We start from the raw sequence: 11820 nt of genomic DNA on the forward strand, positions 1-11820 counted from the left end.
GTCCCTCTATGTTATGCCATTTGGCCCCTTTAAACCTTTTTATTGTCATTGGGCTCCCACTAAATCCAAGATCCTTTGTGAGAATAATATTCTAACTCTTTTAAATATTCCATGATGTATATACATCTCAAAGTATGCTTGGAATCATATTAGTTTGGAATATCATAATGGGCATTTATGTTGGAAAGATATGGACCAAATCATATTGCATTATGAAGTTGATTTCTTTCTTGAACATTCATCTCTATGTTTTACTTTTAAGAAAGTTCCATTTTATATGAATCAATATTCAACCTTTTGATCAATTGAACATAATTCATAATTGATCAAATATCATTGCAAGGATAAACATGAAGCATGGATAATTAAATATGACATAATTATTCCAAATAAGTATTCAAACCTGAAACATATAAGCTTCCACATCCAAATGCTAAAGACAAATGTTTCACGAGCCATTCCCATGGCAATCACATAATTAATGTTTCAAAAACATCCAAATAAATTATCTAACATGTCGAGATAAATAAGAGTGTAACCATCCAATGTAGCATTTAATGCTTTAGGTAGTCCATCCATATGGTCACCTCCTCAGCCAAGATCCTACTCATCTTTATCTTTGGTCCCTGCAATATGTTACATATATGAGAACTAACTTTAAGGTATCATATACCTTTAATATATAAAGTAGAATTATTTAGCAAATGGTACCTGAATCAGAAACTTCAATAAGCTTTTTTTTCTTACTCACAATAGCTCAGTACTCCTTGCAGTTCCTCCTCTAATGCCCAAGTTTGCCACAATGATAGCAAATGTCCTTCTCTTTATCCTTCTTGACACCTCCCTTAGGCTTTAAGGCCTTTTCATTTTTCGATTTTACCTTCTTCCTTTTTTGGGCTTTCCCCTTCTGTTGCTTCGTATGAGCCTTGGAAAAAGAAACAAGAAGTAATGATCCATTATCTTTCTTGATGGACCTTTCTGTCATGTCCAACATATTTAGAAGTTCAAGAAAAGTGGCTTCCAATCGATTCATATAAAAGTTCAACATGAACTGACTAAAGCTGTCAAGAAGAGATTGCAGAACTAAGTCTATACTTAGCTCATGATCCATTGCTAATCCTAATTGTCCAAGTCTCTCGATGAGTCCAATCATCTTCAACACATGGGGTCTAACAAAACTACTTTCTGCCATCTTGCATCGGAATAGTTCTTTAGAGATCTCATATATCTCAGTGCGCCCCTTCTTATCGAACATTTCTTTAAGGTGAAGAATCATGGATTGGACATCCATATGTTCATGCTGCTTTTGGAGCTCAGGGGTCATACTAGCTAGCATCACACATGCTGCCTGATCATTGTCATCCTTATGATACGGATATGCTTCCTTATCCTCAGCGTTAGCATCAATAACAAGGACTAGTGGAATAGAAGTGCCAAGGACATAGGATTTCTTTTCCTATTTCAAGACAATCTTGAGGTTTCGAAACCAATCGAGGAAGTTTGGGCCAGTGAGTTTATTTGCATCCAAGATGCTCTGCAGCGACAGATTATTCACCATGTATATAAATTATGCCTAAATAGATAAAAGAAAGCAATAAGTAAACATCATGCATTAACTATTTAAAACAAGGTTTTAAAATTTTAAATAGTTCTCCCACTATTTTTTGCAAGATGATAACCCTCTATATCACTTCGAGAGATCTCTACTAGGATTCTCTTAGTGGGCTAGGATCTCATCCGTCTATTCATGGCCTTGAGTGTGCTCAACAAACTATGATAGGTGGATTCGGTAGGTAATTGAGCTTACCAATTGTATCTCTATACCATTCCTAGATCAGCTAGCTGACAACACATTGCCTGAACATGTCATATATGTTTCGCCTAGCCTTTGCCTCTAGTTTCCATAATAATCAAGTTTCCAAGCATCCGAATTTTATGAAACTAGTTGAGTAAGACCCACCAATAGCTCAGACATAGTCGTGTAAAAGTGTGGCCTTGAGTGTGCTCAACAAGCCTCTGATTAAAAAAACAGCCAGGTTATCTTGCTATATGGTGGAAGGCAACTTAATCATACGTGGTATGTGACTCAATATTTACCGAGGGATTTTATCCTTTTCGTTTTATTAAGGTCTCATTTGATTAGCATGCATAGCATTTAATATATCGCATAAAATTAAATCTATCACATGTTGTTCTACTAAGATGGTTATGGACTTTTCTACTTTAGTTATGAACATATAAAGTAAACATGCTCAATATGATGATGATCTTGCATTTCATTTGAAAAATCTCACTCAACCATTGAGGATCATAGTTTAAATCATTTGGTGCTTAGGTTTGAAAAGATTTAGTAATTTTTAAAAATACTTTTTTTTAAATTACTTAGTGAAGGAATTGACTATATCAATGCCTTTAGCTAGCTCAAATCATATTTGAATTAATTCTATTAGTAAGTTCTTTCTAATTAAACTTCTTTAATCAGAAACCTAAACCAATTTAGGAAACTTCCTAATTTGAGTATCTATCATAAACCATTTTGAAAGGTTTCATGATCCAAATCATGTGTCCTAAATATTTTAGGAAGGTCTTTATCCACCTTTTAATCTTGTATTATCCATCACTAATTGTAGAGTTCTAATCATTATTAGAAGTCCTAATTTATTAGTAAATTTGTCTTAATTAAATTCTATCCTAATCGGATTAGGATGTCATCTCCTCAAGTTGACTTTCAATTTTAATTAAAATTATCTAATCTAATTCGATGTGGATAAATTTAAATCATAATCTCTTATCTTAGGGAGTCCTCATCAAATGAGGATGACTTAATATTTTTGGAGATTTAATATCAATCAATTTAAAATTGATTGATTCCACCAAGGATTCAAACTCCTTGATTTTAGGCATGTATCCCTAACGTTTAGGAGTCAATGATCAGCTAAGGAAAGAATCCTTCCTGATCATTGAATGTCCAATTTCTCCAACAAACAACCTCTTTCCATAAAGCAGTTGCATCCACGGCAATGGGAGGTGCAGCATCCATGTGTAGCGGCACCATGCACAACCTTTGTCATGAGTGCCGTTTCACATGTAAAGGACATTCCTTTAATTTCGTTAAGTGTCCAGCCACTCAAAAATTAATTTAAATTCAAAATTTTATCCTTTAATTGAATCTTTCAAATGAGGATAATATTCTGAAATTTTTAGAATTAATTTTGCAAGATTATCTTGCCATTCAAAACTGATTTCCAAGCTATAACTATTCTCTAAACTGTTTTCAAACTTTCAATAATTAATAGCCTAAATCAGCTTGTTTAGCCATGAAAATTTCCATAAATAATCCTAATTGAACATTTTCATAACGATAATTTTTCTGGAATTTTTCAGAATTAATTTTCAACAAATTCTTGTCAATTAAAAATGAAATTCATGGCAAAACAGTGAGCTGGACAGATTTATATTTGCACCAATTTTCTTCCTCGAAATCAACATATTTGACCATGATATTTTCCAAAACTAATCCTTATTGAACATTTTAATAAAGATAATTTTCCTGGAATTTTTCAGAATTAATTTCCAAGACTTTCTTGTTAATTAAAACTGAAATTCATATCATAACAGTGAGCTGGACTGCTTTCACTTTTTGCTCCAATTTCTTGCTTAAAATCAGCCTATTTAATCATGAACATTTCATGATTTTGCTGTCCACATATCCAACAATAAATGTGTAACAATTACATACTTTATTTTTTGGAAATTAAGCACAAATAGAAGCAAAATTCTGCACCTAAAACCATGTGTGTGCTGCCTTGCAAGACAGCCTCCAAAACCGTGCCTTATGGTGTCCCTTTTTCTTGTGCTTCCTTAGCACAATGTAAAACACATATTAGTTAAGTCTATATATGATCCACATAAGTTAAGATAAGATTAACGGAGGGTACAAAGGTTGCTAGACAGAATTAAATGAAATTGGCAAAGCAGATTTTTTTGAAAAATCGATTATAACAAAATCGCACCAAATCAAAATTCAAAACAACTATTTATAATCAAGCATCCATTGAACATGAACAAGCACTCAAATGGCATGAAAAGGGCTCTGATACCACTGTTGGGTGAGGGCTGATCATATTTCAAATATAAATAAAATTGCAGCGAAAATAAATTTAAAAATTAATTTACGCCTCACCTTCCTAGGATCTCTTTCATGCCAAATTAAGTATAGAATTAAATTAAAATAAAAGTATATGATCAAATTACTTTACCTAAATAACAAAGGTTGATGAATCCTTTGTTAAACAACCAAATCAACTTTCAAAAAGCTTAACCATCTCAGCCGAGTTGTTGCAAACTAAAGCTGTCCAAGGAATCCTTGTGCAGCCTCTAATGGTGATCCACACCAATGAATGAGAAAATCCTTATTTAAGGATTGGGAGTGCTATGCCTTGACAATGTGCTAGCAAAGATGAGTTTCGTAAACTCATAATCCACACAAAATTGTGGGGCTGAACACACAAAAAATGAAGTGAATGAAAACTATTTTTCTTCACACGAGGAACGGCAAGACAAAAGAATTTCTAATGTGCCATTCACTTTTTTTTTCAGCCGTTTTCCACACTTTATTTGGAGGCTATAGCAAGGTATTTATACCTTGGATTAATTTTAAACCCTAATGGCAAAACTATTTTGTAATTGCCAATTAATCCAATAATTTGAATAAATAATTATTTAAGTCCTATAGAAGCCCAATTAACGTAATTGTTTAATTTAATCAATTAAGCCCAATAACTTAATTAAACAATTTAACTAATTAAGCCCAACAATTTAATTAAATAATTTTAATCAATTAGGCCTAATGACTTAATTAAACAAATTTAATCAATTAAGCCTAATAACTTAATTTTTTAATTTAATTAATTAGGCCCAAAAACTTAATTAAACAATTTAATTAGGCTCAATGATTTAGTTAAACAATTTAGTTAATTAGGCACAACTTAATTAAACAATTTTAATCGAGTGCTTGAGAAGCTCATAACTTCTAATTTGATTAAGTCCAACTTAATCACCTCTCCCATTTTATTTTCAACGTTCATTTTAGGTGTGTGACCCATTAGGCTTCTACATGTTAGCAATGAACTCAACATATAATTCTTAAGTTAAACTTAAAATTAGATAAATTTAAACTACTTTAAATTTACCATTAATCAAGTTAACTACATAGAGTTCAAGACCAAGATTGAGATCTAGCAATCCATCATGGCCACCCAAATGTTAGAAGAGTTAAGATGGTTTGACTCAACCTTTTAGTGATCAGCTTTTCAGTGTAATTCATTCCCTCATCATATATCCCAGAGATGATAAAAGAATGGTGTAGTGTCACTTTTATGGATCTCGATATTCGTTCTTAAAGTTTGATCATCAGCTTTATAAAGACTTATGAAACTCCTTCTATAATCTTCAAGTCGCCTTGGCCAAGGACTTCAACAAGCTAATATCAGCAAAGAACAATTAGGATATGTCCCTTCATCGCATGGGGTGTTGATTCCTATCTTGACCACTCATTTGCCTTCACATGCTTCATGCTATACCCAAAAGCATCCTGTTTTGGCATCCTTGGTTAAACACCCATAGGGATGAAATCAAAGCATAACACTCCACACATAAAACAACTTGGTGTCTCAAGTCTAGGGAGTATTTACACAACTAACACATGAGAAGTATTGCATAGACACTTGAGTGAAATACCAAATGCACTTCTTATCGCGGGTCATGTTCAGTGAACTTGCTCTCCTAGGCAAGCACTTACATTCTAGTTCCAAGTATCTCTATACTTTAACCTATGAGATCATTTGCTTACTTATCAAGTAAGGAACATATAATGTAACAATCTCTAAGTATTATTGATGTCTAGTCTCAATGATACATTGACCAAAAACATTTTGAGATTATGCTTTGATGCATAAGGATCTCATAACTGCAACCCATTACAGTTCCCTTACAAGGCATATTAATCTCATGGACTTCATCTAATTAGACTTATAACTTTTTATAATTGATGTCTTCTTGATGAAGGAAAACCTTTAATCATTCAACATGAATGATGTTGTTGCATGATTTGAATCAAGCCTTAACCAATCCTAATTGACTGTAGGGCTCATCCCAACAAGGGGGGCTTCTTGGATGTTATTACGTGAAAGCGAGTCCACGAGTTCATTATTACTATTACCTACTCGAGAAGGATATCTCCTTGGGTTTTCAAATACGTATTCTTTCGCATGGTGAGAATTATGAGTTTTTTCGCAGCTCCCTTATTTATACGATGGTTTTGTGTTTAATATCTCAAGGATGTGATCGTTTATAAGCTTGTGTATAAGCATCGATATTGCTTGATTTTATGGGAGAGTGCGTGCTTATGTTAGCTTGATTTTAAATAAAGGACAACAAATGATTTCAATGGTAGAAATCTTTTACTTGCACTAGTTTTATTATATTATTTGAAGTGATTATTTCGCAACACAACTTTTGGGTTTACATATAAGGCACAAATGCCTCACTTGATTTTAAATTGTTTATATATATTCATATGTTTTTAATGCTCAAATTATCTATCCTTCACTTGTTTCCCATTTAGGCCCTACTCACGGAGCCAATGATCATGAGTCTATGAGATTCACCCCCTTATCTTTCTTTTGTAGATAAGTGATCAGCTGAAGTGTATTCATTGCCTAGCATATTGAGACTTGCTGCGATGTAGGTAATGGCATCTCTTAGACTTCCACTCCGAGTTGCTCTAGTGCATAGGGGTCGTGTTGTGTAAAATAGTTAGACTTATAAAAATTATTAGTTTATCGAAAATGTATTTGCTAAAACCTTGAGGTTGTGTAATGGATTCTAAGTGTGATGTTGAAACTGTCTTAAAGTTGGTTAAATGTGGATATTGTTATCTAGTTGCTACACCTTAATTATAGCTATTTGTTTGCTTTAAGTAAACGATAGTATTAATATTACAAGTCGATTTACTTACGCACTAGAATGTTTGATTTAATTATCAAGAATCTCAATTAAGGCTTGTTCGGGATTTGACGAGTTCACTCGCAAGTCTCAGACATTGGTAATGATCGGGAAGAAGGTCGTTACAGTAAGAAATTTAGGAAGAAATTGTAAAAGCAAATACAACAACAGCAAACATTTAATTTCAAGGAAGTCATAAGCTGCATTAAACACTCAATTTTAGTGGATATAACTACAACCACAATCTTAGTTCCTTTTCCCCCATTTTGTCATTATCAAAGGTGGGTGAAGAGTAACACGGTTAATTCAAACGTTCCTCCTTAGACAAATCATGAAACCAATAAGTTTTCAATTGTTAAAAAACCAACTATTAGGAAAAAAATCATAAGCCTAGAATAAATGAGTATTTAAATAGGTATTCAACATGTTTATCTAATACTCAAGTATTCATGGAACTAGATGAGCATGAACATTTAAATGGTTGTTCAATATATGCATCAAATACTTAAATTTTCAAGAAATATTTGCAAAGTAGTTCCTAAGCATGTCTAAGGTATCATTAACTGTCAAACATCATTCTTAATTATCATCAATAATTATCAATAATTACTCATCATCAAGCATTCATTATTTATTCTCAATCACTATTTAGCAAGTATCACCAAGCAATATCAATCAAGCATTTCTAAGGAATTCCCTAATTCATATATAAAAAACCAACTCAAGGAGAAATTTTTTAAAACAAATATCATCATTAAGCATTCTTAGTTATCATTAAATATTTCTTTAGCAAGCATTCCAAGAAATATTCTCCAAATCATGTAAGAAACCATCAATTCAAGGAAAATTTTCACATAAAAAAATATCATTATTAATGAAGCATTACCAAAGCATTTTGCGCTTATTGCAATCATGTAAGAGAATATTATGTTCAAGTAAGCACAAACATGATTACAAGAAATAAAATGGCTATCTTCATTAATCATGAATCTAATTTGTTTAACGAAATGCAAACATAATTTCAGTTTCACAAGAATAAACATATACCCATTAAAAAATATGCAAGCATTGAACATCAATGTAAGACATGTTATTTCTCAATAATCTTTATAATTCATAAGTGTGGAATATTAAAAATAAAGCACTCAACTCATGAATATGTTAGAAGTAAACATCCAAGCATCAATGAATATCAACTACCATGATTTAATAAGTGATTATTCATTTTAAGCACATTAGGCATTCTCTGTTCACTTAAGCTATAGATCATATTTCATTTAACATTTCATATTATTTAAAGTAACCTATAAACTAGAGTGGATGGACACTAAATTTTTAGATCATGGTAACATTTAAGGCTTAATGAAGACATAATATATTCAAATGCATATTCAAAGGATATTTCAACTATGTCAACACAAACTCTACGTCATGATCAAACCTGACTTGAGTTATGAAATTAAGCACTATAAGCAATTCTATCACTTAAGTCAAGTTATAGATTCCAATCATTAAGCTCAGGCAAGATTAAAAGTCATGTAAGAATTTGACTTGACCAAAACAATAAATGAACAAAAAAACAAACTTCATTAAGTTCAATGATTTCATCCTAATCAATTTTATGAGGCTATGTAGTGATTCAATCTTGAAATAATCATTTAAGTACAAACGTGAAACATATTTCAAGAATTGTTCCTAGACTAAGCTTTTGAATATTTCAATTCTCCAAACATGATTTTTCAAAGTAAGCACATGAGAAATAATAAAATCAAGCACTTATGAACAATATCTCATTTTTCAAATTTTGTCATTTAAGCACAAAAGTACTAATAATATCAATATAAGTTGCATGTTTTGGAATAAACAAATTCAAACATTCATTAGAGTTTTCCCTTTTTCAACAAGTTTTGCAATTTCAAGTGTTAGGAATTTTGAGAATATGGTGCCCTTGAAAGCAAGTATATTCTCATGCTTAAATTCATTAAATTTATTTGTAATGAAAGTACATTTTGATAATAAGATGAAGAGTTTGTTTTAGAAAGCATTCATTATCTAGTTATTAAGGTACCAAGATTCTATTGAGATATTAAAATACATTTGTATGAAGAGTCATACATAGGAGACATGTATTTTAATTGAATCTAAAAATTGTTCACAGCCATATAATAAAGCTAGTCACTTTATTCTGTTAAGGGTGTAGTGTCCAGATTACTTCCAACGAAATGAATGTGATTCATTTCAAGGGAATGATGAGTCTCAAATCATCGAAATGGTTGACTTCTAGTAATAACACTATAACATGAACCAGAATCATGTGAGAATCAAATTTAAGTTTTACCATTACCTAAATGTTGATATCACACTTATGCATTTGCTTATAGTATAACCAAAATCCTGATGGATAATGGACTCGTGTTTAATCTCCTTATAATCTTTGATTTACCATGAGCATGATGATCATAAAGCATTGATCTAGACTCCATATTTTGGGATTATAATTGTGAAACATTGACCTTTATAGACTAGTAGATAGAAGTACACGCGATATCCCTAATCAGGGGTAATTTTGTCATTTCTTTAGTAAGCCCATAAAAGTAAGATTTTAAATAATATTATGGCCTAAGTAGGCCTAAGGCATAAATGAATGATGAAATTATTGGTAAAATGACAAGGAAACAAAATTTTTGATGATTTTCATGGTAGGGGCAAAATGGTCATTTTTCATCTCGGGTTAGAATTTTAAGTTTTCATGAACTCGAATATTTCTAGACCATTATGGACCTTGTCCCAATGTCAAAAGAGTAAAAAGATTGCATACAAAATTAGAGGAGAATAAGCTAATTTGTGGAGGGGCATTTTGGTAATTTAAGTGGAGTGGATAAGCTTGGGCTATAAATATCCCTTTCTTTTAGTAGCTTCTACATTCTCCAACAGCTTTTCTTCTTCTTCTTCTTCTTCTTCTCTTTCATGTTGCTTCCCAACCTCCATGAAAGCTTGATAAGAAAGCTCCACAACCTTCCTCAAATAGCTCCAAATTTCATGCTTTTAGTGTACCCTTTCCATAAACCCTTGTGCTCTTCCATTCTCTCACTTTAAAACCCTTGAAAAATCTTGTTTCCATACTCTCTCTCTCACTAGTTAGGTGTTTTAGAGAGAGAAAGAGGAAGCTTTACCATATTTTGGAGAATTATTGGAAAAAATTTCAAAGTTTTAAAGCTATTAAGGTGAGTAGTAAATTTGAGTTGAAATCTTAGTGTTGAGAATGACTAGAGATTTGATTTGTGAATATTTTGTAGTTGAGATTGTTAATTCACTTTGGAATGATAGGATAGTGAAAATGGATAGCCATTTAATGGCTATTTGAAGTAAGCTAAGAGAAAGCTTTTGGACTTTATAAGTATGTGAATTAACATAATTATGATGTTAATGTGATGATAGGTTCCAACGAAGCCACACCGTCCCAATTGGACCATTAGGAAAGTTAAAGTCAGTTAAAGGCTCAATAAACACCAATGAGTGGACTTGCATTTCAAAAATTGTTTTGGGAATGTAAACTTATTTGCACTATATACTTGAATGATTTTATTCAACTTTCTTTAAAAACGAGTGCTTTGGGAACAAGCCTTTGATAAATTGATTTTATGATGTGACATGTGGCTGTTATGGATGGTTGAACTACTACACTATGTTGATATATATACGAATAATATTGTGTAATGATATTAACCCAGCTATGTGCGAGTAAGAGTGCACACAAGCTGTTGTTGACTTGGCTATGTGTGAGTGGGAGTGCACATAAGCCATTGCTGACCCGGTTATGTGTGAGTGGGAGTGTGCATAAGCCATTGCATATGAGATGATGATGATGGGAGGGTGTACATGATGATTGATATATATATATATATATATATANNNATATATATATATATATATATATATATATATATATATATACATATATGGTATATGGTTGGAATGTAAAAATGTGAGCATTTGAATTGTTAAAATTTGGGAGTTTGTATGTGTTACATGTTACTTTTGTTATTTTGGCAGGATGGCTTTGATTTAAGGGAAAATGGAAAATTTTTTCTTGATGTTTTGATTCTCGCTGCAGCGAGAAACTCTCGGGTTTGGAGAGGTGGTGCTAGCAAGGAATCTCGTTGCAACGAGAATGTTACTGTCACTTCTCGCAGCAGCAAGATACAATCTTGCTGCAACGTTAAACTTTCTATTTTTCTTCTAATTTGGCTCGATTGCTACCTTATTTTCCATTTCTTTGGTACCATAGTTGAGTATGGACTTCCAACATTAAGGAATAAATGAATTAAGTTTAAAATGAGGAGGTTTGGTGAGAAACCCTCGGCCAGTTAAGAAACCCTCGGCTAGATGATAATTTAAGTCAAGTGTCGCTATAGCGAGGACCCGTCGTTTATTTGACTTGATTCGCATGAATGCTATTAAAGCTTTCACTCTCCAAATCCTTTGTTGAGCATGGACTCTTTTCAATAAGCGATTTTTCTCATGTGGGGTTTACATGAGAGGTTTAATAAGAACTCAAACAAATTACATTGTTTTGAAAAATGAATGCATTATGATTTCGTTAAACATTCCTTATGGTATGCTTGTTCCCTTCTTGTTCACTCACTGGGTTTATACTCACCATTTTCAACTTCATGTTTTCAGATCACGAGGTAGCTAGTAACTAGGTTAAAGTGTCTTCGTATATTTGACTCTTGGTAGGTGTCTCGGCATTCAGTAGCTGTACATTCGTTCGAGTCTCTCTACTGGAAGTCGAGTATTCTTTTGTTGTGTATA

At 32.3% G+C, this 11820-nt stretch overlaps 1 protein-coding gene across 1 annotated transcript; it reads right to left on the reverse strand.

Annotated features, from left to right (window-relative positions):
* On the reverse strand, positions 782-3040 carry LOC108663260. The gene is made up of 2 exons (XM_018126856.1): positions 2990-3040; positions 782-1456 (listed from the first exon to the last, which is right to left on the reverse strand). Exons 1-2 carry the CDS (start codon positions 3038-3040, stop codon positions 782-784), a joined length of 726 nt encoding a protein of 241 aa, XP_017982345.1.

The sequence above is a fragment of the Theobroma cacao genome, chromosome 9, assembly GCF_000208745.1.
Source record: "Theobroma cacao cultivar B97-61/B2 chromosome 9, Criollo_cocoa_genome_V2, whole genome shotgun sequence".
NCBI lineage: Eukaryota > Viridiplantae > Streptophyta > Magnoliopsida > Malvales > Malvaceae > Theobroma > Theobroma cacao.